Source organism: Ciconia boyciana, chromosome 4 (assembly GCF_034638445.1).
Source record: "Ciconia boyciana chromosome 4, ASM3463844v1, whole genome shotgun sequence".
NCBI classification, from domain to species: Eukaryota; Metazoa; Chordata; class Aves; order Ciconiiformes; family Ciconiidae; genus Ciconia; species Ciconia boyciana.
In genome coordinates, this window is record NC_132937.1 from 76,170,340 (window position 1) to 76,196,147 (window position 25,808).

General features: G+C 36.1%; 1 protein-coding gene across 9 annotated transcripts in view; it reads left to right on the forward strand.

The window, feature by feature from the left end:
• The window catches only part of PPIP5K2 (diphosphoinositol pentakisphosphate kinase 2), a 54,343-nt gene that overhangs the window by 13,814 nt on the left and 14,721 nt on the right, over positions 1-25,808 (forward strand). For 8 of the 9 annotated variants that reach the window (XM_072860197.1, XM_072860196.1, XM_072860201.1 and 5 more), the window contains exons 3-24: positions 39-234; positions 956-1,046; positions 1,946-2,031; positions 3,461-3,615; positions 4,019-4,120; positions 5,925-6,086; positions 7,208-7,329; positions 8,909-9,010; positions 9,572-9,658; positions 10,620-10,699; positions 10,783-10,888; positions 11,927-12,012; positions 12,689-12,814; positions 12,923-13,044; positions 16,534-16,716; positions 18,725-18,866; positions 19,932-20,155; positions 21,751-21,878; positions 22,067-22,181; positions 23,734-23,841; positions 23,928-24,044; positions 24,796-24,969. In XM_072860197.1, the coding sequence (XP_072716298.1) occupies positions 39-234; positions 956-1,046; positions 1,946-2,031; positions 3,461-3,615; positions 4,019-4,120; positions 5,925-6,086; positions 7,208-7,329; positions 8,909-9,010; positions 9,572-9,658; positions 10,620-10,699; positions 10,783-10,888; positions 11,927-12,012; positions 12,689-12,814; positions 12,923-13,044; positions 16,534-16,716; positions 18,725-18,866; positions 19,932-20,155; positions 21,751-21,878; positions 22,067-22,181; positions 23,734-23,841; positions 23,928-24,044; positions 24,796-24,969 (2,814 nt within the window). The remainder of the gene's footprint in view (positions 1-38; positions 235-955; positions 1,047-1,945; positions 2,032-3,460; positions 3,616-4,018; positions 4,121-5,924; positions 6,087-7,207; positions 7,330-8,908; positions 9,011-9,571; positions 9,659-10,619; positions 10,700-10,782; positions 10,889-11,926; positions 12,013-12,688; positions 12,815-12,922; positions 13,045-16,533; positions 16,717-18,724; positions 18,867-19,931; positions 20,156-21,750; positions 21,879-22,066; positions 22,182-23,733; positions 23,842-23,927; positions 24,045-24,795; positions 24,970-25,808) is intronic. The other variant, XM_072860199.1, reaches the window with a different exon arrangement.

The following is a 25,808-nucleotide window of genomic DNA, read 5'->3' on the forward strand; positions in this document are numbered from 1 at the left end:
TAAAAATAATAATTGCTTTTTTCCCCTTCCCTCTTCAGCCACCAGAAAGACAAATCGCAGTTGGGATTTGTTCAATGGCTAAGAAATCTAAGTCCAAACCAATGAAAGAAATTCTTGAACGCCTCTCCATGTTTAAGTACATAACTGTGGTAATATTTGAAGAGGATGTTATTTTGAATGAGCCAGTAGAAAACTGGCCTTTATGTGACTGTCTCATTTCTTTTCATTCTAAAGGTAAATCTTCTAATAATACCATAAATATTTGTGACATCTAAACACTTTAACTAGTTTGAGGATCTTTTTTTTTTTTGTCTTGTAGTTTTGTTGGATTTTCCTAGGAAGTGAATCATTTGTTTTGTTTAATATAGTACAACTGACTTCTAAAATACAAGCTTTTTAGCTGATACTCTTTTCATTGCTTGAGAAGGTCCTGTCTGACATGGTATTTAAAATAGCTGTTCCATTGGTAAATATTTGTGGAGCCAGTGGAAATGGTGATTTAATACTTACTTGGTCCAATAACTGAAGGCATGCTACTTTCTCAATGGGAGTGTTGGGTCTTTGGCCACTTGTTCATGTATCTCTGCTAATATCTAGAGTTTTTTGTGGGGCTGGGCAGTCAACCAAAGATGAGTAGACTGAAGTTAAAAATCATATTTTCAGGCAGAGGCAATAAAAGCCTTCGTTCTGGCCCTGTGGAAGTAGAGGGCATGTGGAGTGAGGAGGAGGAGGGAATTGGAGACAGGACCACTACTTTTGGCAGCCTATACTGAAATTAGGCTGTAGTTTCATGATTGTCTTAAGTTGATGTTATGTGTTTCTGTAGTTGAGGGAGCATCCTCCCACTTCAGCCGTATCTCTGGTTGTACTCTAAAGCTTGAATATGAAGGTTCCAAACTATTTACTGGTGTTGTGTCTTGTGGTTTTAATTTATTTGCCTTAATAAATATTTTAGGATTTCCACTGGACAAAGCAGTTGCCTATGCAAAACTCAGGAATCCATTCATAATCAATGACTTGAATATGCAGTATCACATACAAGACAGGTAACTAACACTAATTACCTGTAAACGGCAAACTACTTTTAAATCGGAGACTGTGAGAATCTGTTGGTATTACATAGCAATAGTTCCAGTGTATTGTACAGTAGTCTAAATAAAATTACAGTGAATGTTATGTTTTTTTAATTTATCCATAGTTTTCTGGGATATGTCTTTAGATGAGTTTTTTATTTTACTGCTTTTACTGTTTTTCTTTTACTGAAGATTTACTAAGGTAGAAATTTGGTGATACATTTGTCTAAAACTTAGCAAATAAAAAGGTTTAAACTCTGAAAATATGTATGGCATAGCTATGAATAGCAGTAACTGTCCAACCTCCTATAATTGTAGAATTCATGTGACTTACTAAAGGTCTTTTTAAGTAGATACTTAACAGAAGTTGTTGGTATTCAAAGATCATGTGGTTATTCAAAGTGAATTGTCTTTTGGGACTGCAATCATGCATAGCAAATATTAACAAAACAATAGTAAGCAAAATACATAAGCATTGGAGCCTTCTGAACAGTGAGCAGACTTGCTATTTTGGATGTCTTCAGTTGCTGTCCTGTATAAACTTTTTGAACCCTTCATGTTAATAATCTCGTTTAACAAGATAATTGTTCTATGTAAATTGCCGTTGCACTGCTGGAGCCAAGAGGACAGGACTGGCATAGCAAATTACATTTTTATTGATATTAATGAGATCACTTCAAAGGTACAGCTGTGTCAGTGACCTTTAAAGCATTATATTAGTAAGTAGAGTATGATATATCTGATCTTATTCTGTGTGATTTTAAAAAAAAAAAATTGTATGTATTTTTCTCCTCCCTTACTCATGGACCATAAAATACAAATATTGGCAGGATTTGCTGTCTTACTGTGCAACTTTTGTTCTTTTATTCTAGGAGAGAAGTATATGGTATTCTTAAAGCTGAAGGCATTTTACTTCCTCGCTATGCAGTTCTGAACCGTGATCCAAACAATCCCCAAGGTAAAAACTGATGACTAAAGTATCAACCATTTGCATCTCTTTGTTTCCACTGGAGAACAGTACATACATAGCGGAAAGCTAAATTTTGCTTGCTAGACAATTAATTTATTGGTGCAGAGTTGATTTCTGCTCCAGTATTTAAAGTATTGTTGTGGATTAACCTCTACTGGCTGTGGGGCTAGTATGTGAAACAGAAAAGGCGTTGAGGCTGTGGAAGCACTGCTCACTAACTAAAACATCAAGACTGTTTTGGTGACAAATTTGAAACATAGCGCCATACCAGCTGCTGTGAAGGAAATTAACTCCAACTCAGCCAAAGGCAACGCAACTATGCATCTGAAAAGCATGATTCTGAAGCGTGGGGTCACAATCATCTTACAGCCATCATAAAACAACTAGACTACAAGGGCCTCCAAATTCAAGATGAGATTCTAATATGTCACCAAAGAGCACGGCATTCATGATGTCACAATAATGAGTGATTTTACTTAGGAAAGTAATATTGACAGAAACAAGTCAAGCTATTGAATATTTTCCCTTCTAAGTACAAGCAACTATGAAAGGGAAGTCTAGTCCAGACAGATCTGCAGATGATATACTCTGAATATTAATTAGAATTAATTTTTTCTGTACCTGAAATAAATGCAACAGCTTTTTCTACTAAAATGAAAACTTACAGCAACAATAGGAGATTGCAATGACAGGTCAAGACACAAGAGTAAGAGATAAGAATAAATAAAGTATGAATGTAAAAATAAAAAAATTTAAAAAATAAGAATAAATAAGTATAAATGAAGTATTACTGTGGTGTAGCTGTTAAGAGGTAGGGAATTTTAGGTTAAAATGTCTATGTAATCTAGGGGAAAAGGGACTCATTTATGCTACAAAAGTCAAATAAAAGCTGCTGCATGCAGCCAACCAGTAGTGAGGAGATTCCTGATCCCTGATTCCGGAGGACCTAATCCTCTGTGCAAGGTGCCTCAGTCACACAGTATGAGACAATTCTCAGCCTGTTAAAAGTACTGTCGCATCTGGTACCACACCATGTTCACTGTCCATCTGCCATCCCCCTGATATTTCAGGGAAAGGCACTAAAGAAAGAGACAAACAGCCCTATCCCCTGCCTTAAAAACATTTCCAAAAAAATACCACCCATGCAAGCTTATGCGTCTGTAGGAGGCGATTTCCTGTCTGACACTAAGGGAATCAACAGAAATCCTGGAACATAGTATGAAAGTAACATAATATAGATGTGGTGCAGCAGACATGTTCAGCACATGATCAAGTCTTTGTGCAGTCAGTAACAAATCAGTGAACCAAAAATGTAACATAATCTTTTTATTTCAACGTACAAAATTACCCCAAATCTCTAATCATTTCATTCCATGAATGTATTATTACATCTCTGTTGTCCACACTGTTTCTTCAGAATGCAACTTGATCGAAGGAGAAGATCATGTGGAAGTGAATGGAGAAATTTTCCAAAAGCCTTTTGTAGAAAAGCCAGTTAGTGCTGAGGACCACAATGTTTACATTTATTATCCAACGTCTGCTGGGGGTGGAAGCCAGAGGCTCTTTCGAAAGGTGAGGGTATTGTACTAAAGCTATTGAAAAGTTGTAGATGTCTAACAGCATTGCAGAGTAATTGTGTCCTATCTGTGTGTTAGCTGGGACCTGTTTTGTCAGGTCCTGCTTGTGTAGGAGTAGTGGAAGATCAGAGAAATTAATTTCAGGAGAACATGTAGGTTGAATGAAGACCCTTGTTCCTTGCAGTAGATTGTCAGCTACTGCAGATTCTTATAGGTAAAAGAATGCCCTATCGATGCCCTTTTAGAATCTTGTAAAAATCTTCTGGGAACAATCAAAACCTACGTTCTTCATTTGGTACAGGAAGTGTTTTCTCAGTACAAGTGTGTTATTTTAAGGAGTTTTAAAGTTTCTCAGGCAGTAGCCTATGAGTTTATTAATAGAAAAATATTCATTTCAGATTGGCAGCAGAAGCAGTGTTTATTCCCCTGAAAGCAGTGTGAGAAAAACAGGCTCCTATATTTATGAGGAATTCATGCCTACAGATGGCACTGATGTGAAGGTATGACAACTGCGCATTCTTATTTATATTTAGAACAATCAAGTGCTCCAAGAGCTTGTCAGTTTTAAAGATGAAAGTATATCTTTGTGTCAAAGATTAATTTTAATTAAGTTTTGATACAGTTCATAAGTAAAGAATGTAATTCTTATTCTAGCTAAACACAGTACTTGTAATGTAGAGCAGCTTTGCTTATGTTGTTGGAATCAAGTGCTGGAGGCTTATTACCCAACACATTGTCTGTCTTTTTTGTATTGTATTAGTGGCAGAACAGCATATACTTTCTTGTGTAAACAGATAGATGCTGCATAGATATTTTGTCTGAAGGTTATAAAGAAATCTGTAATTGAAATAGATTTTACCAACTGCCTTAGTATTCTAATTAATAAACAAAAGTTACTTACTAAAATTATATGAAGTTGCAGAAAATAATGCATTGACCTTATCTGTAATTGTTTTCACTCTTTTGTTCATTTATTTTCTTAACAGATATAAAGATTAGGTATCATAAAAGAGTGCTAAAATAGAGCAGTAACAGAATAGGTGTTAAGCCAGCCATGTGTGGAGATTGCTTTCTTTCCCTTTGTGTTAGTTCTGGCTATTTTAAGCCCATCACAATTTCATGTTTTGCAATATGCATGAGAGATCACTGTATTTAGACAAAAAGTAGAGGTTTAGAATGTGTGAGATTTAATCCAGTCTTAGGCCAAAGAGCTCTTTTATCAGTTGCAGTCAACTTCTTCCACTTGGTGATACATGAGGGGAATGCTTGTTTTATGTTTTCAGACAAATTCCCTGTTCTTTAAGTTGCTATGTTTTCATGAGTTATATATACTCTTCAGATCGTTATACTGTGCAACACTTTGCAATAGGTTTATCTGAGTTTAGACATCCGTGTAAGAGCTTTACAAACTGTTTCCAAAAATAAAAGTTTCTTGCAACCTGAAGAGATGACTTGATGGGTGGGGACTATTTTGACTACTTGTACTGTAGTCATCAAGCAGCAGCTGTGGACTTCAACACCCCAAATAAGTAATGGATCTTCTTCAAGTAAGACGACTGTCAGCTTTATATTAGGCAGCTTCACCTAACTCACCCTCTTGCCTGAATTGACTAAATTGGCAGTATTTGCAATCATCTGGTTTAGTTGAATACTTTTTTATCACAGCTTAGAGTTTTGTTTTTAATGAAAGCGACAGTAGCCTATTTTTGAGAGCTGCTGACAAGTCACTTCTAGCATATGCTCCAATTCTTTCTGTGAGCATCAAAACTCCTGCAGAGTAGATAGCACAATCATTCTCTCGAGACCCTGCCTTGTCATGCTAAAACTGGGCAGATCTTTGCTTTGTTTAGTCCTGCCTAAAATATGAAAATATTTTTTAATGAAGAGAATCACTTAGTCCTGCAGCCAGATTTTCATAATCAAGTAAACTGAAATAGTTCTCAAATTAATCTGCTCTCCAAGTTCTGCAGATGTTTTGGAGAGGAAAACATTATTTTTTACCTCTGTACCACCATAGTTAAGAAATTCATTTTTGTTCATCGAGTCTTATAATTACTGTTTTTCTTTACCTGTGCTCCAGCTGTTTTCTCCTCTTTGTCCTAGGTTGTCAGTAAATGATGTGTGTTCTCTGAAGGCACAGAAAATGCCATTGAGGAAGGTACTTTAGAGTGACCTTATCAATGATGAAAGCAGCTAGTACCTTTTGAAGTCATTATCACATTTGAGATAAATTTAGCAAGATGTATGCAGATATGTAATGTAATTTAATGACACTGAATCAAAAGTTCCTGTTTTTCAATAAAGGTGTACACAGTAGGTCCAGACTATGCTCATGCTGAAGCCCGGAAGTCTCCAGCTCTGGATGGCAAGGTAGAACGAGATAGTGAAGGAAAGGAAGTGAGGTATCCAGTCATCCTGAATGCAAGAGAGAAGTTAATTGCTTGGAAAGTATGCCTTGCCTTTAAAGTAAGCAGATTACTCTCCTATCTGATCAAACATTTAGTGTTAATTAATTGTTTATTACATGAAACTTCTGTAGTGTTTTAGTGCACAGAGCCAGCAGTGATAATTGCTGCAAAACTCCTAGGAACATGAAAAGTTGAACTGCCACATCCACATCTTTTTTTAATCTAGAAGAATTCTTCCTTTAATGCATTGAAAAGTTCTGGATGGGATGCTTATGTTGCATAACTTTCCTGAATTCACATGTTGCTGTCATGCTTTGCTAGTCCACAGTGTATATCTATTGTATGCATAATATGTTCACACATTTTGTTAATGGTTTCTAAGTTACCAAAACACAATTTCAGTAGTCACATTTTTGTAAGTTTTGTTACCTAGTGTTTACAGTGAGCCTAATTAAATGTTAATTTAGTACTGACATGACTAGGTTTTCTTTATTTGAAGTGTTCGATAGTTTCCATTTTTGTATAGTTTTAAGATTCCTTTGTTCAAAACTCCATTCTATCTCCCACCCCCCTTTCACCTATCTTACTACAAGGCTGTCTTTCAGTCTGTCTCATTACCTGTGTGTAACTATGATGGCATTCTGGAGACTGTAGGGTGTGAACCTCTATCACCTAGCAAAGTGGGCTTTGAGATCTAAAAAAGTAATCTGTTAAAATAGCATCTAGTATCCTGTACTAATAATGTCAATGTTATGTCAATATCAAAACTCTCCTGTCAAATTTAAATTTGGACAAAAATGTTTTTATCGATATTTTGTCATTTCTTGCCTGCCACCCTTAAAAACTATGTGTAGGGGGAAACCACTGTCAGAATGGGGAATTTGTAGGCCCATCTTGAAGGTTAAGTTTGTGCACATGTGACCTTGACCTTCAATACTGATACTGCTAGGGATATGTAGGAAGGATAAAATCAAATTGGGGATATAAAGTTAAAAATAGGAAGATGTTTGCAGGACATGAGCGAACCTAACATGGAACTGGCAAAAGGTACCAGGTATAAAATCTGTTGTATTTTTGTCATGTTTTCAGATGAATACCATGTTAAGATATAAAGTTTATTTAGAATAAGCAATCCTAAGGAAGGCGATCAATGATGTGAACTTTTATTCTTAAAAACAGCAAACAGTTTGTGGCTTTGATTTGCTGCGTGCTAATGGACAGTCCTATGTCTGTGATGTGAATGGCTTCAGTTTTGTGAAAAACTCCATGAAATACTATGATGATTGTGCTAAGATACTGGGGTAAGAGTTTACTGATTTATTTCAGGAGTTTTGCCTATTCCCTCTGTTGTATGTGACTATAGTTTACGTACTACTTATTCCTAAATTAAATATTTAAAATGAAATAGCACATATAATAAGTCATTAAATTAAATAATAAAATAAATAAAATATTAAAGAGTCCTAAATCAATAAATAAATCCTAAATAAATTCCTTATTCCTAAAATAATCCAAAACATCTGAGTCTGAGTGTTTTGTGAACACTTAAAGCTAACTGAATAAATAGTTTGAAAGCCAGATTAAGTTCTTAAAGGTAGTTGAGATTTTTTTTCAAGTAGAGAAGCACCATTGGATGGTTATGCTTGCTGCTGTTTAATACGTGCCCAAATTAATGTACAGTGTCCTTGATCTGAAGCTGGTGTATACTTGTATATTTGTGGATTTCATACTGGCAAATCCAAACCAGTATCAAGGTGTCAACTAGTATCAACGTGTCTTCTGTCATACCATCTTCTCTCTGCTAGTGGGAGCAAAAAAAGGTACAACAAAGGATCATACAGAATTGGGTAGTGAACTCTATGCCAAAGAAATGTTGCCTTCAAAGTAGGCCGATCCCATTTTGGCCAGTTAAACTGGCTTTACAGTAAGATTGCACTGATGAGATACAGCATGGCTTTCTGCATTATCAAATGGTCTAGGATCTTATTAAATGGAGGAAGAGCTAAGCTGAAATCCAAGATAACAACTGTAGTCCTGTTGTTTTAGGCCACTTTTTGAGTTAGAGTTACAATTCTCAGACCCATTTTGATTTATTTTTATTCAAATTGTTGTAGCTGTTGAATTCTCTGAAAAAAGTTATCTCATCATTTTTTCCTTATCCTTTATTCCTTAACGTAATACATTGCAGTGTTAAGTAAAGAGATTTTTTCCAAGCTTTTTAGAAGTGAAATTTTGGCTTATGCTACTTTAAGATGCACAATTTTTTTCCTCAGTGTTACTGCTTCTTATGTAGATACTGATCTGAAGTTCACTACATTTTGATGAAATACTTGGGAAAGAGAACATTAGCAAGATTTAACAACCTTCTGCAGGGGGAGGTAGTGTTACCATTTTGTAGTTATGACCAGAGACTTCACCTATTTTTCCAGTTCTATCACAGAAACTTTTGAGAATTTACTACTAAAGGTACCAGTTACTCTTTGATGAGAATGGCTTGCTGATTATCAGGGACTTTCAGTTAGGCAATGCAGTCAGGTGTCTGAATATTTAAATGAACAAGACTAAATCATATCTGAGGAACTCTTTTAGGAACTGGAGTTCAAAAACTGAGATTTCTTACAAATCCAGGGCCATTAGGCTAATGTTGTCTCTGTAGCAGTTGTAGTAGCTTTAAATTGTTGTTTAAGTAGATTTTTATTATACAATGAAAAGAAAAATATGCATCTACAGACTTATGACTGCTAGGACATTAAAACCACATTGATAAAAATGCATGTATTTATTATCTATTTGGTTTGGAGTTTGTATGTGTTGTATAAGCTGTTCTTTAAACTTAGTGTTTTGTTTTGTTTTGTTTTTTCTTTTTAACCCCTTTTTTAGAAATATCATAATGAGAGAACTTGCTCCCCAGTTTCAGATACCATGGTCAATTCCTTTGGAAGCTGAAGACATCCCTATTGTGCCAACCACCTCTGGAACAATGTAAGAAAATAGTAGCTACACCTGAATTGTGCAAACTCCTAATGTAACTTTTCTGTGAATTTTTTTTCTCTTCACAAGGTGTGCCCACTTTGGCCTATGAACGCTTGTTTTGTCTGATGAAAACAAGGAAGGAATCACAATTGCTATGCCAGCAATCAGAGTTTCTGACCCTTAGTCAAGCTGAGTATAAGGAACAGCAGATTTTCAAGTGTAGCGTCTTTTATGCATAGCTTCCTTCACTGCTAATCATTGTTCCAGCACCGACTTAATATGCACTTCTAATAAACATGCTCTCTCATTTAATGAACCTCAAAATCGTTGTTTTAAAAACTACTTAAAATAGATATTCTGTAGTTACCTAAGTCTTAAAATAAATATTTATATTTTATATCTTAACATAATTTTCAGTTAACCATATATTCTTGCATATCCTTCCATCACTTTTGTAGTTATGTCAGATAACTACGACTTTGTCAATTGTCTTGATTTTTGGTGGTTTTAATATTAAATAAAAGACCCGCATATATAGAATTGTGAAATATAACTCTCTTGAAATTTCAGGATGGAGCTTAGATGTGTTATAGCTGTAATACGCCATGGGGACCGAACACCAAAACAAAAAATGAAAATGGAAGTAAAACATCAGAAGTAAGTAGAATCTTCGTAAAAATTAGCTTGGATGCTTTAGAGCAGAACTCACTTCTTTGGGATGTGCAAGCAATGAAATGAGCAGGAATTGCATCGTACAAGTTGTTTTTCGTTTTGTTTAGTTTTCTTTTAAATCTAACTGATGTTACAGCTAATTAACAAGTATGCACGTCTCTTTCTAACAGGACTGTCAAATTACTTGTGCAGACTTCCTTCATCACATGCTGTGCCTTGTGAACACTCCTGCTTGGTCTTACTGAAAATGCATTTGTCTCTGTAGATGTCTTTAATCAGAATAATGCAGCAGAGAATATTTCTGGTTCACCATTTGACCATGACTTCTGCCTTTCTCTTTTTATCATAACTGTTCTTGTGTGAGCTGTCATCTTACTGCACCAGCTTTTTATCTTCTACTTTTGTCAAAGTTCGATGACTCTGAATTTCTGGTAGATACCATCTTTATGTTAGACACTTTATGAATGCTTACATAATTGGCCTGGAATTAGGTGCAATTGCAGTAAAAAGTAACTATTTGTTTTGGGACTAGATTCTTGCATTCAGAGATACATGCTGTAAATGTGTAGGACTGCTCATTTGGTATTTTTGGTCCCTAATTCTGTTCAGGATCATTCTTGAAGATTAAGAATTGACATAGGTGTATATTCAAATATTATGTCATTTGATATATAGAATATCTTCCCTCCCCCTTTGTTTTTTTAACACTTAGCAAGTCAGTAAGAGAACATTTTTAGTGCTCTTATTTCTCTAATGTGTTGAAGACTTTCTTGGGAAATGGGATTTGAATAAAGGTTGGTTTGACCTCTGTAGTGCCGGTTTTAACATGCTTTTCAAATAGTGTAAAGGTTCTAATTTCAGACCACTTCAAGTTTAAGAACCACTTGTTCAAGTAATATTTTAACTTATTAACTGTGTTTTTTAATCAATATTCTTTCTCTTAAAGGTTTTTTGATCTCTTTGAAAAATGTGATGGATATAAATCTGGAAAACTAAAACTGAAAAAACCAAAACAGTTGCAGGCAAGTTTCTTTATTTTCTTGCTGTGGTATTTTGTAAGTAGAAAATAATTTATTTAAGTAAATCCTATGTTTCTTTTCTTTAGGAAGTGCTTGATATAGCAAGGCAACTACTTGTAGAACTTGGGCAAAACAATGATTCTGAAATTGAAGAAAGTAAAGCAAAACTTGAACAGCTAAAGACTGTGTTAGAAATGTAAGTGTCTAATTTTCAGGCTTCATAGCAACAAAGTTATACCTGCTATTTTGACCTGTTTGACCAGTTACTGCTTGCATTGCAATGGTTATCAAGTAAGTAATGATATATTAATTCAAGCACAAGGGTTATCAAGAGAAAGGATGTCATGTTTAGACATGTTAGACATGCTTCACATTATGAAGGAGAACTGGGCCATCGCTCTGTTTTTTCTCCTTATCTTTTTAATTGAACTTAGTGCTTTATCTAGTATCTCAGTATACTTTCTACATGAAAAAGTTACTTTCTTTGATCTCAAATTTTATCTTCTTGCATATTTTAAAGTATTTGAGTGCAGGGTCTGCTTCTTGCATTATGTGACATAATGAAGTCTGATGGAACCAATAAGAACTTTGACCATGTGCACTGTCTACTTACAGCAATCTTGGAGGATTTCAAATAAATAAGGCTTTGTATATTAAGCCTGAAATATTTAATAATTTAAAAAAAAAAAGAAAAGAAGAACAACCTAAGGCTTCAAGGTTTGTTAAAGATATGGGGTCTCAGAACTCTAAATGGTAGTAGATAACCTTAGTTTTAAAAAATCAGGGCAAAGACAGTTATTGAAATTTATGACAATTGTTTGAAATACTGCATTCTGCTTGAGAACTTAATTGGCTAACAAGATAGTGGCCATCTACACTGCCAGATCAGATTCTGGATACTGATAGCCACTGTAGTTGTGGATCTGAATAGATGAATTACTTGAGCAATCTGCAAATGCCTTTTTTTTTTTTTTCCTAGTTTTATGTTTTATGTGTTGTGAAAAAAAGTAGTAGACAGTATTTTTAAATGTTTTATTATAGAATAGTTGATATTTCTGTAGTCATTCTGTGCTTGTTGAGTTAGGTTTGTTGTAAGCCCTGCTTCAATAAATGGTCAAATGCACAAATTAATGGCCAGCATTGATTTATTATAACCTGCATACAGGTTTGGAGGAAAATATTTAAAATGTTTCTCTCCCTCTTCCCCTCTTACTTTCCCCTGTTCCTACTTCAGGTATGGCCATTTTTCAGGCATAAATCGCAAAGTTCAGTTAACATATCTTCCTCATGGTTGCCCAAAGACTTCCAGTGAAGAGGAAGGTATTGTATTACTTTTGCACCTAATCACCTAATATCATGTGTGTTTAAATAGTCACAGACTAGTGGTATAGCATGTCTTGATGTTAAGAAGAAGGAATGTGTTGTTTGGAATGAATGTTTCTATTGTTGGCAGATATTCAGAGTCTCTTAATGTGCTGAATTGTACACCTAAAACTGTGTAGTAAATTTGTATTCTAACACTGCTTTTTTGTAACAGAAAAGTAGGGTGAAAAGAAGCTTCAGTGATTCATCAAAAACAGTGTTTTGAGGCCGGGATGGAAAAATCCCACTCAGCATTTACTGCTGTCTTTAAAACTTTTATAAGATTTTCTGGTCCTTGACCCATGGTTGTTGACTGAAATAACTGTAGGGTATGTAGCACCCAATTTGTTTTAATTTTTCTGTCTCAATTTACTTTTTGCTTCAGATTTCATGCTAAATATTTTTCACTTATGTTTTCTCTGTAATTTAACTACTTCAGGTTTCTCTTTTTAAATGTCCATTTAGTTCTCCAGTTCAATATTATCTTAATGTTAGAATGCTATTAAATATTCATAATGTTGAAGAGATCCTTTACTGAAACCCTGCATAGTCCAAATATTATTGCATATGCAAAAAAAAAAAAAAAAATTATAATATGCTTCACTACTAAACTCCGCTCTCTGTGTGCAATTAGATAATAGAAGAAATGAGCCATCCCTGCTTCTGGTTCTAAAATGGGGAGGAGAATTGACCCCTGCAGGCAGGGTTCAAGCAGAGGAGCTTGGAAGGGCTTTCAGGTGTATGTATCCAGGTGGACAAGGTAAAAAAAAAAAAATAATAATTTTTTAAAAAGTGTGGAATGGCATAAATCCCTTTTGAAGATAATCAAGTGCAAAATAAGAGTTTGAGCAAAGTGTTTGTTTGGTAGGAGATTATGCTGGATTTCCTGGATGTGGTTTACTTAGATTACATAGCACTTACCGACATGATCTCAAAATCTACGCTTCTGATGAGGGACGAGTTCAGATGACTGCAGCAGCTTTTGCAAAGGTACAATGTGAAATTGTTTTTGCAATTTTAAAAATTCTGATGTTCTCAAGTTTGTTTTTTCTTTTGAAGACTGGGGGAGATTTGTGGTTTATTAGAATCCAGAGTGTATAATGAGTCTGTGTTTTAAAAGAAACGTGGTTTCAAAGAGTATTTAGTTCAGAGTGAAAAAGTATCCAATTAATGTGCCAAGCACTTGAAGTTCTTTGAGCAGATGCAGACAGATTTTAATTATACAACCCTAGCAATATACCTTAGTCCTCTCAGTAATAACCTCCAAAATCATAGAATCGTAGAATGGTTTGGGTTGGAAGGGACCTTAAAGATCATCTGGTTTCAATGCCCTCTGCCATGGGCAGGGACACTTTCCACTAGATCACATTGCTCAAAGCCTCATCCAGCCTGACCTTGAACACTTCCAGGGAGGGAGCATCCACAACTTCTCCGGCCAACCTGTTCCAGTGTCTCACCACCCACCACATAGTAAAGAATTTCTTCCTAATATCTAATGTAAATCTACCCTCTTTCAGTTTAAAACCGTTAGCCTTTGTCCTATCACTACACTCCCTGATAAAGAGTCCCACCCCATCTTCCCTGTAGGTGCCCTTTAAGTAGTGAAAGGCTGTTATAAGGTCTCCCCAGAGCCTTCTTTTCTCTAGGCTAAAAAACCCCAAATCTCTCAGCCTGTCCTCATAGGAGAGGTGCTCTAGCCCCCTGATCATCTTTGTGGCCCTCCTCTGGACCCTGTTGAGCAGGTCCATGTCTGTCTTATGCTGGGGGCCCCAGAGCTGAACACAGTACTGCAGGTAGGGTCTCAAGAGAGCAGAACAGAGGGGGAGAATCACCTCCCTTAGCCTGCTGGCCACACTTCTTTTGATGCAGCCCAGGATGCAATTGGCAACATTTTTAATTTGCACCTTGCTTATTTGTTTAGGGCCTACTCTCCTCAAATTTTGTCAGATTTCTGTGACAGATTGTGTGTGTGTGTTGGTTAAAGCACAGACGGTAGAACTGATTTGAGATAATGTATTCATTTACATGAGCAAAAATTGCAATTTGCAGTCACTTCAGTGATTTGGACCAGAAGATTTGGAGTTCTAAAGGCAATGCTTTTAATTGAAACCATCTTTCATTCATTGATTTGTAATTTTATAGAGGAAATTAGAGGGTTTGAAGCTATTAGAAATGTGTAATCAATAAACTACTTTGCATATATTGTAATGAGAAATTGTACAGACTATACATTCATGCTTTTTTTGGAATTAATAGTAGTAATTTCTTGAAGTTGTTACAGGAGACTTTTTACTTTGGGCCTGTCGAAATGAATACCTAATAAATAAGACATGGTAGCAGTACTACATCTTGGCACTTTATAGAAATATTTTTTTTTACATGTATTTTGTGATGTGAATTTATAAAAATGTTGTGGTGACGTTTGAAAAGCATGAACATTTTTTTTTTCAGTACAAACATGAATTTATAGGAACTATTAATATAAAACACAGAATTCAGAAGTTTCTACATCTGTAATGCTTGACAAATTATTCTTTTACCCCTCTTTATGCTAGGCAAATTTCTCTTTTGCTCCTCCTCCCAAGTAGCTCTTTGCATACATAATACTTCCGCTTGTTAATAATTTATTCACTTATTTCCTCATTTCAGTGATATAGATCTTCTAATTGCATGAGAAGACACAGACAGTGCAAGTGTTACTCTTAGGTGAATGAGTTTCAGTAATAATACAGAGAGAGAGAGAGGTTTAGGTTTCAAAGGATCTCTGTAGGTCATCTACTCCAACTCCACACAGTACAGAGCCAATTTGGATGAGGTTGCTCAGAATCATATCCAGTCAAATTCTTAGTATCTCCAGGAATGTAGATTCCACAGCCTCTTGAGGTTTTTAATTCCACCCTTCATTTTCAGGTCGTGTCTCTGTTCCTCCCAAGTAGCACATTCCTGCTTCCACCTTCTATGTGTTCCTTTTTCGTCCGTGTTGACCTTCTGCTTGACTTTCCACATACCAGAGTGGACTGCTCTTGTGTTTTGAGGAGGTTGTCTTTGGAGATCATCCAGCTGTCCTGGGCACCTTTGTCCTTCAGGACACTCCTCCATAGGATTCTGTGAACAAGCTAAAGTCTGCTCGTTTCAAGTCCAGGGCTCTAATGCAGTTATTTGTCTTGTTCACTTCTCCAAGGATCTGTCATAATCAGGTTTCAATTACCAAGGCTGCTGTTGACCTCCACATTTTTGACACTTCCGAGTAACAGGTCCAGGGGAGTGCCTCTGCTCAATAGTTCATCAGGAACTTGTGTCAAAGAATGGTCCTGGGTGTTTTCCAGAAATCTGGATTGCTTGTCCCCTGCAATATTGCCCTCACATGAGGTACCCAGGGCTAAGGGCCACCATGGAAAACAGGGCCTGCAGTCAGGAGGCTTTCTCCAGTTGTGTTAAGAAGGCTTCATCTATTTCCCCTTTTAAATCATGTGGTCTGTAGCAGCGGCCCACCATGATGTTGCCCTGTCATCCTCTGATCCTTACAAATACGACTTGCTTGTCACTGGTTTGAAAGCAAAGGTCCCGGTGTTCAAGTTACTCCTTTATATAGAGCCCAACTCTGCCTTCTTGCCTTCCTGGCTTCCAAAAGGCCCTGTATGTAGCTGTAGCAAGATTCATGTGAACTATTCCACCATATCTCTCTAATCGGAATAAACTTAAAGCTCTGCAAGTGTTCAGGCTTCTTATTTCTCCTGTTTGTTTCCATGCTGCATGTGTTGGTGCAGAACTATTTCAGCCATCTGTCCTGCTTTCTCCTTGGTCAGCAGGCTTGAGGAGATACCACCCCATTTTCTTCCTTATCCCAGAGCCCTTCTGTTGCCAGAAAAGTCACAAAAGTTTCCAGCCTTCTCCATTTTGGAAGTCTCCACTGACCCCTTGTTCAACTGTAGCCTTTGACTGTCCTTCTGTGCCACACAGTGTTTGGGCTTTTGCCTCTGTAGCAAAGACCCTGCCTATCTCCCATTTGTCCTTCCAGATGCTATTCAGTTTGTTAACTCTTCCCATAGCTACTATCTGGTGACTTAATGCCTTGAGCAGAGCATGTCCCCCACAAGTCAGGCTGCTATTGCTCCCAGCCTCAGGGAGAAGGCACCATGCACTCCTTGCAACCCAAGACCTGAACAGCTGTGGCCTCCCAGGAGCAATGCTGGCACCACTGAGATGCTAGGGTCACTTCAGCTGGTGCTGGGGAGCATGCTCTATGAAATGTCACCATCACTGTTGCACCAACTGTAGCAATTCTGCACACCAAGGCAGTGTTCTGGGGGCTGTTTCTATGAAAACATGTGCATTGTCTGCCAAGTCCCTGTTTATCTAACCCATAGGCAAGTGATACAATCTTGGAATTTAAATTAGTGTTTTGGGTGGGTTTTTTTAAGATACTCTTATATTCTCATCTTTATCTGTTTTCCTGATTAATTGTATTATTTGCTTCAGGGACTACTGGCCTTAGAGGGTGAGCTGACCCCTATTCTTGTCCAGATGGTAAAAAGTGCTAATATGAATGGTCTGTTGGACAGCGACAGTGATTCTTTAAGCAGCTGTCAGCATCGTGTTAAAGCAAGACTCCATGAAATTCTCCAGAGAGACAGAGAATTTACTGCTGACGACTACGATAAGGTTAGCATATGATTAGTTTCCTATGAAATGAAATAAATAGCCACACAAAGTCTTGTGTAAAAGTAATGAGCAGTGATTTTATGTATCTATTTTGAAAAATTATTTGTGTGCTTGCAAATAATTTGAACTACAAAGGAAGCTGTACCAATTGCAATATTAGATATTTTGAGCTGTTCCGCAATTTGAGTAATCAGAATAGCTACAAACTTTGAAATAGGAGTAGACAGGGACATCATTTGTAATGTTTTGCACTGTTCCATTAAAAATATTTCAAATATTCAAGAAATGAAACTATATTGTTTACACTTTCTGTAATCTTTACTTTGACAGTGTGTGGTATTGCAAAATATATTGCTTGCCTGCTGCAGTTGTTTCAATATTTAATCTGCTACAAGACCTTTTTTTTTTTTTTTAACTCTAAGAATATTAAGAAGCTGAAAACCAGTAGAATACTTTCTAATCAGTGAAAGGAAATGTCTCATTAACATGCTAAATTAGTGCATATTAATGTAGTTTATGCTGACTTAGTACAGAACACACATGATGGTTCCTGGGTTTTAAACATAAGTAATGTTTATTATTGTTAAGAAACTTCATTCTCTTTCAATTGCCCTTACTCTGTCTGGTATAACAGCTAAATACAATTCCTCAAATAAGGTTTAAGCTTAAACTGCTATTTTCTAAAAGGTATTGAGAGCAAATTATTGAAAAATAATTTTATTACCCTGTATGTATACTCTACGTGGATCTGTTTAAACATATAGATTAAAAGTATCATCCAAACCACTGCAAGCATTGAATTCAGCAGTACCTGGAAAAAGTGAAAGGGTACAAGGTCTCAAGGATTTATTTATATTCCCCCTTCTTTTTGCTATATAAATATAATGGGATTTGAAAGGTCACTGGAACTAATAGAGCACACTCTTTTAATACAGTCACTGAAAGTAAATAAGCTCTGGGATTGTAAAATTTTAATAACTCTTTTGGTTTGTTTTTGGTTTTGTTTTTCTTTCTAACGTACTTGCGATTTGGGAAAACGATATGGGTTTTTTTTCTGTGCCAGAGCACCTTTCGTATTGATGTACTTGGTCATAATAGGGAGGTATGAACTGCTTACTGTTAGGTAGAGGGCAGAAGCTTTCCGTATCCAAATTATCCTATGCATTTGAGGAAACTGGGAAAAGTGCAAATATGTGTGTGAGTTATTTATATAAATTATTGTTTAATATAATTATTTGTTTACTTTGGATTATGCAGACTTTTCTGAAAAACTGAGGCTAAGCCTCACTTAACATGGATATTGACTGTATTGTTTTAGTGACACTCAGTGGTAATTTGTAGATTCTACAATTTCTATAATTAAGTCAGCTCTGAAGGACATTTTGTATATTCTTGATATACATGCATTTAAAGGGTTTCTTTGTGTTTGTGTGCTGCAGTCCTATAGAAATAAAAACCTAAAACAGGAAGAGATAAACTTTTTTTTAGGTATCAGTTACTATTGCAAGTCTGGTTCTTCATTTCAGTTATGCTAAGGAGAGTACTTTATAGAACAAAAAGTATTTTGTGAGGCATGTAGCCTAACGATAACATTTCTTACAGAATTTTTTGTAAGCTTTTGAAAGGAGCTTCCTTGAAAGGAAGTTATGGGAAGTTGCTGAGTACGTCCAAAGTCTGAAATGTCTTTCCAATTTTCCTGTCTTGGAACAAAAAAAGAGTTTTAGGAACTCCTGAAACTGCTCATGCTTACTGTATAGAATTAGTTGCCCTGTGAATTTCTTGTCATCTTTGAATCTCTAGTAAATCTAGTAACCTTTCAATATATTTTATTTTCTTAATGCCTCAAAGGGAGTAGATAATTGAGAAACGGTTTCAAAAATTAATAGCAACCTGCTTGACTGCTTTTTCTCCAATTCTTGGAATCTTTCATATGTTCCATCTTATCTCCCCAGTTCTTTCAAATCCAGTCAGTTTGTTTAGATAATTTTGTGTTTATGTCAAATTGCAGCTTACTCCGTCCGGAAGCATCTCATTGATAAAATCAATGCAGGTTATTAAAAATCCTGTAAAGACATGTGACAAGGTCTATTCCTTGATCCAGAGCTTGACTTCTCAGATCAGGCAAAGAATGGAAGATCCAAAGTCTGCAGGTACTTAAACATGTTTGTAGTTGTATTTAGTTTCTCTTGTTTACATCTGAGAGAGAATTGTAACATAACTTTTCTTCATTAAACTCACTTTTAGCAGAACTTTAATCAACAATGGGTTAGGGATTTTCACAGTCTGATTCTATATGCATAATTTTAGAGTAAAAAGCAGGAGGAGCACGTCATATTGCAGGTAAGAGCTTTTTGTAGTGTGCTCAAATGTTTGCAGAAATTCTTGTCATAATTATTTGAAACTCAGCAGTCGACAAGAATAATAGGAAAAGCAGATGGTACTAAAGCTAAGTTACATAAGTACATTTTTATATTTAAGTATCTTTGCTAAAGATCTGTTGCTTGCTGTATGAAGTGTAGTAGTATTGCATAGAATAGTGCTCAATATTAATGGTGGTGAACCAATGACACAGGAAAACTAGAGCTGGAAGCAGCCACAGTGCTTTTTTGGTACTAGATAAATACTGGAATATTTGCAATCAGTGTTCTCTGCAGTGTATAGTATGCAAACAGCTTCTGTTCTGAGCTTGAGCAGTACAAGTGTCACCTGTATATAGTATCAGTGTCTATTTGGTCTAATCTCCTGTCCCGGGATGGGGGCAATCCATCCTTTCTAACAGCCTCTTGGCTCTTGCTGTTGACATGTACAAGAGAGAAAGGCAAATGGAATGTGTTCTCTGTTCTAAAATAGAGATGTTGTCCTGCTCCTCTTCCTCCCTCCTACAATTTTCTTACAGCTTTTTTTGCTGCCTTTTTTTAATATATGATCTGTGCTGTAGGACACTTTATTCTTGGTGCTGTAGCTTTGCCTAAAGGGCCAGTGGTGCAATTCTGCAGCGAAGCTTTCTACTATATTGATGTAGCTATGTAGGTGTGATGCTTTCAGCAGTAAAATTAACCATATGCACATCTGTTCCCTCTCCTTAGAAGTAACTCCATTAACTTATTTGATCCCTTTTATCCCTCTGTATTCAACTGTTACTACCATGTAATTAAAATTTCCCTTTTGTTACTTGGATGGTCTTGATTACTTATATGAGATATGTGTGTATCCAGATATTCAGCTGTACCACAGTGAAACACTAGAACTGATGCTGCGCAGGTGGGCCAAGCTGGAGAAAGACTTTAAAACAAAAAATGGAAGATATGATATTAGCAAAATTCCTGATATTTATGACTGTATAAAATATGACGTGCAGCACAATGGCTCCTTAAAATTAGAAAACACAATGGAATTATACAGGCTTTCAAAGGCTTTAGCTGACATTGTGATCCCTCAGGTAAGCATTTTCAGTTATTAAATAGAATAAATTGTAGAATAAATGCTTTTTCAAATTTTGTGAAAACATCTGCTCTGTCTTTTCTGTTGAAGGTTCCTGTATTTTGCAATAATAAAAGCCTTATTTACCGGTAGCAAGCTGATTATTTTTTGTAAGAAAAATTTGATTCATAATTCATTCAGATGTGTTCTAAGTGAATTTTTCCAGCAATTTAAGCTGTGAACATGTCTGCTTCCTTTACTGCAGTGTATTAAAATAAAGTGGTTCATCGCAGTCATTCTTTGTAGATTTAAGTGGAGACACTGTGAACAAATGTGTTTTCTGAAATTGCATTTAATTTCATTCTTCCTTCTTTCAGAAATTTCAGTTTCATGCTCTTTGCAAATGACAGTGTTAATCCTAACCTATCTAATTTCACTTGTCTTAAGCAACTTAAATTTAAAAAGACCTTTCTGCTGCTTCAAAATGCTAACACTCCCTGATTAAAAATGTACACATTACGTTTCATAGAATTTCAGGCCAGAAGCAGACAAGTTAAACTTCCATATACTATAGGCTGTTAAACTCAGGTTAGCTCTAAAATGTTGTAGGCTGCAGGACATGAAATTGTTTTGTGGTGACACGACAGAACAGACTAAATCTTTCCCCAAGTGTCCCTGCAGTCACAGAGCACTGTTGTAAGAGTTATTATCCGTACTGTATGCAGCAAGTGAGGGAAATTCTTCCTCTTGGCATCTCTCAAACTCCCTGACAGGGAAGGAGGACAGAAAGAGCAATGATACTAAGTATGTGTTGTGTTATGTGGGCCTGTTAAGCTTAAATTTTGAATAGAGTGTTAGAGAAGAGTAGGTAAAAATGAGGACACATACTGAAGGAAGAAAAACAAAGAAAATTTGATAAGCCTACGTAATGCAAAGGAAAAGTGCTTATGGTGCTTTCTAGGGTAATCAGAAGATCCATCATAATGATGAGAACACTTTCATATCATTTGCAGCACAGAGCATGAAGCTTCTGGAAGAGGAGATTTTAAAATATTGTAGATACTGTAATAGATATAATATTTTCCAGTTGTATTTAACTACCATTTTCAGTATTATTTGAGGTGAATAGGAGATCTTCTGTGGGGTGGTTTACCCCAGACTAGCATAGACATATTAAATAGGTAATGTGCCTATGTCTCTTTATAGAGTGTTTAAAAAAAAAAAAAAGTTACTTGAAATCAGGTGGGATGAAATGCACCATAGGTGTCTGATTTGGGGGGGGCGGGTGCAGCGGCAGGGGAGCAGGGAGGAGGAATAATTCCCTAGATGTTTTGCCTAAGAAAAAGAGCTTCATCGTACCAGAAGGTGAATGCACTTCTGTGGTTTAACTAGCGAATGAAAAACTGTTTCTCTGTGTCAAATCAAACAGCAAAAAGGCAAACCCCTTGCTACTTGAAGGGATGTCAGTAATCAAATGTAATAAAAATTTTAAACAAAAGTTTGCAGCCAGAGCAAACTAATAGATGATTAACTGGCTTTAATATACAAGCTTTGAATTAGAAGGCATTTAAATCTTTAACACTGAATTTTAAAATTCAGTTTCTTCTTACACAGGAATATGGTATTTCTAAGGCTGAGAAACTAGAGATTGCCAAAGGTTACTGCACTCCTCTAGTTCGAAAAATCCGTTCCGACCTTCAGAGAACTCAAGATGATGATACTGTAAATAAGCTTCACCCTCTGTAAGTCTTTTTTACATGGTTACGTTAATTTCCAGAAGACTTAATGGAGATATTTCATAGCTTTCCTATTTGAAATGTATTACTAGCTCATAGTAATTTAAAAAGTATGATTTATTTATTTGTTGACAACTATTTCTAAAATAGGGACACATCTCATTATGGTCTAATAAGATTTCCTTTCTTTCAAGTTACTCCAGGGGTGTTATGTCCCCCGAACGCCATGTTCGCACACGGCTGTATTTCACCAGCGAGAGTCATGTCCACTCCCTGTTATCCACCCTTCGTTATGGTGCCTTATGTGATGTAAGTTGAACACTTTTTCTGTTAAAGCTCTGATATTTTGAGAGGAACCAAACGGGCTCAATCTTACTATAATTGTATCCATTGAAAGCTTAATTTTCTTAAGTGGCTTTGAAATTTATCACACTTTTTCAAACATTTGATTTCCTATTATATATGCAGAGACATATTTCAAATTGCTGGTGTGCACATTGGTGGAAATCAGTATGCCCCGCAAAGTAATGCTGAGTTCCATTGGTGTGTTCAGCTCTGTATGTTATGGTCTCAAAGAGATTTGAAAAGGGCAGATAATTCATTTTTTTGTCTTATGTTGTCACCTAAAGTCTTCCAACTCTTTTTCCTTCAAGTTACCATTCAGGGTTCTCTTGAATTCACTTTTGGACTGGCTTATTATTTTTGACCATTGGCATATTGTCAAGACCTCCCTGCCTTACTTCAAGAATGTTCATGTAGTGCAAAGTTTCTCCTGTTCAGTGTATTGTCTTACTTTCCTATACTGTTGTAGAATACCTTGAAGGTGGTGTGTTATTCTCCATCTGATTGGCTTTGAAATGAAGGACAAGGTCTCCAGATGCAAAAATGACCTAACTGAGCTCTTGGAGAGGATAAATGCAGTACCACAAAGCCTACATGGCTGCTTCTAAGATGGAGCTTGATTAACATAGAATCATAGAATCATTAAGGTTGGAAAAGACCTCTAAGATCATCCAGTCCAACTGTCAACCCAACACCTCCATGCCTACTAAACCATGTCCTGAAGTGCCACATCTGCATGCTTTTTTAACTCCTTCAGGGATGGTGACTCCACCAGCTCTCTGGGCAGCCTGCTCCAATGCTTGAGTACCCCTTCAGTAAAGAAATTTTTCCTAACATCCAATCTAAACCTCCCCTGATGCAACTTTTGAAATGGTTGTATTGACATACTTGCTTCTTGTAATGGATGAATAAACTCGCTGATGGCAAAAGCATTTTTAACTTTAGACCTCTGTGACATATGCTGCAGCAGATAGACTCCTAGTTTTAGGCTGATAAACTTTTAAGTTTCCTTTAAGGTGGATTACTAAATGTATTTTTTCTAGAGCATGAAAAAAGGTGAATATTCATTTTAAATAGTTTGGGATGTGATGGTTATTTTTCCTCTATATCCTAGAAGCCTTCATGTACTCTGTTTGACTGGTAGAGCAGTATCTAGAAACATTTTCCACAATATACTAGTTGAAATGAGTTTATTGCAAAATTAACAGTTCCCATCAGGAGAGTTTAAAACAGTGCCTCTGTCTACAAGACATATTTTATCATTGGCAAAAGAACATGAAAGATATACTTAAATAAAATATGAAAAGTTCTGATCTCCACTTTTCATTCATTTGATGAGTAATTTTAAGTCACTTTTTTTTTTCTGGTTGTATCTCTGTTTTTTCCTTAGCTGTGAAAAGCTTCATACTTCTGCTGTGAATGTACAATCCATGTAAATGGGGAAAAAGGGAAATCATCAGTCTTTTTAAAGAAAATAGCTGGGTTTTATTTGTTGATATTTTTTTTCCCCCTTCATAAGGAATCAAAAGATGAACAATGGAAACGAGCTATGGATTATTTAAATGTTGTCAATGAACTCAATTACATGACACAGATTGTTATCATGCTTTATGAGGATCCAAACAAGGTATTTAAAATGGATAAATATCTTCAGAAATGAGTAGTGCTAAGCTATGTATTAAAGTGTAAACCTATTTAATAATTTTTCTTCAGGAACTTTCTTCGGAAGAACGTTTTCATGTAGAGCTGCACTTTAGTCCAGGAGCCAAAGGTTGTGAGGAAGACAAAAATTTACCAGCTGGATATGGATACAGACCTGCCTCCAGAGAGGTAATAATTATGCCTTTCTTTAAATAAAAGTTAGTTTTTCTGGATGCGGACATACCTAAAATAAACACTGTGAAATTGTTAGGTAAAAAATGCAAATGTGATTTTTTTATTTTGGTAGAAAAATATAGTAAAATATAGGCAGTTGCAATGTATTATACCATTTTGAATGGACACTGAAGTAATGGACACAGATAATTTGGACCTTCTATGGCTTTGCCAGAATTTTTGCTAGAACTACGAAATACTCGTAAGAAAAGTGGTATCAACATCAATGTCACATCAATTATGTTCTGGCAACTGAAATAAATATTTTAAGAAAGTAAGGTAGTTCGGCATGTTTGTGAATACAGATTGTTGAGGAAGGATTGATATTTTCCAAGATGTATGGGCAGGTCTGTGGAGTTACCACCTGCTTTTTGAGAAATGAATGAAAGCAAAGCTTGGCTGGAATTCTTCTATTGACTTGTGGGGCCAGGATTTTAGTACTATGTCAACAGAAAATTGGAGTAAGATTTGTTGGCTGAATGGTATGGTTAATTAGGACCACACTATCATATGTAGTTGCTGGTTAGGAGCAAATACACATAGATTATTAAAGTCTAGAGCAATTTGTTCAATAATATGTGATTTACATCTCATATTTTTATAATAGGCTTGCTTGATGTTTATGCAGATTTATTTAACAGCCACTTCTGTCTACATGTTGCAAGGTGTGCAGCTAAATTGAAAATTAATTATGTATTGTTTGTAGAATGAAGGCTCGAAGAAAACCTCTCATAGAAATGATAGTGATGAGGAGGCACATGCTTCTAAAAGAGATGAAACAGATCGGTCAGTAGTGATGTTCAAGCCAATGGTATCAGACCCAATTCATATACACAGGAAGTCACCCCTTCCAAGATCCAGGAAGATTGGTTCTGTTGAAGTAAGTGTTTATGTTCCAGGTAATGTCTTTCACAGAACTTAACTTTTTCTTAATTTTAACAAAACAAAACCAAATGTAGTTCTGTTTTTGATGACACAGAACCAGTATGATGTTATGTCTCACAAAAGGGTTGCTCTTATTCTATGGGAAATCCTCCATGGCAGTAATTTGTCTGAAGGAGTTTTTTTTTTTTTAATTAATTATTATTTTGAGATAAGACTTATTTCCCTTTTTGTTTTTAAGCCATTTTAGAAAGACGATATTTGAAAACGAAGACTTTTTCAGTCTAAATCTACATCTTCAAACTAACATACATTGCTTTTGTATTCATCCTTACAAGACAGCTGCTATTGGGAATTAAGCAAACCTTCAGGGTGATCATGCTGAGAGGGAATGGAGGAATTGGGGGTGGTAGGGGAGGTAGAGGAGGTGAGAGACATGTCGTCTTCTGTATTTGCTTTCACGTGGGGTGAAAGTGACTCCACTTGTCAAGCATTTGAAGGTAAGAGAATAAACTGGAAGCTTTTTTTTTAAGTGGATGGGGTTTGTGTTTCATGAATTCTTTAGATAACATCCTGAACAGTCTAGCCTCCTGTCTCGAAGGCCATGTGTGCTTCACAGATATGGCTTTAATGTCACAGAGGTGGGGGTATGGACGGCAGTATCGCTGATACCATTTGTATGGTTGAGTGGCAAAGCTTCACATGGTGGCACTTCTGTGATATTAATGCTAGAAGCAGACTAACAGCTTCTTATTGCCTCATTTTCAGTTGCTTAAAACCATCAGAAATGAAGATTCACACCAAAGCTTTTCCTTTCATGTTTGTGTTGGAAATGGG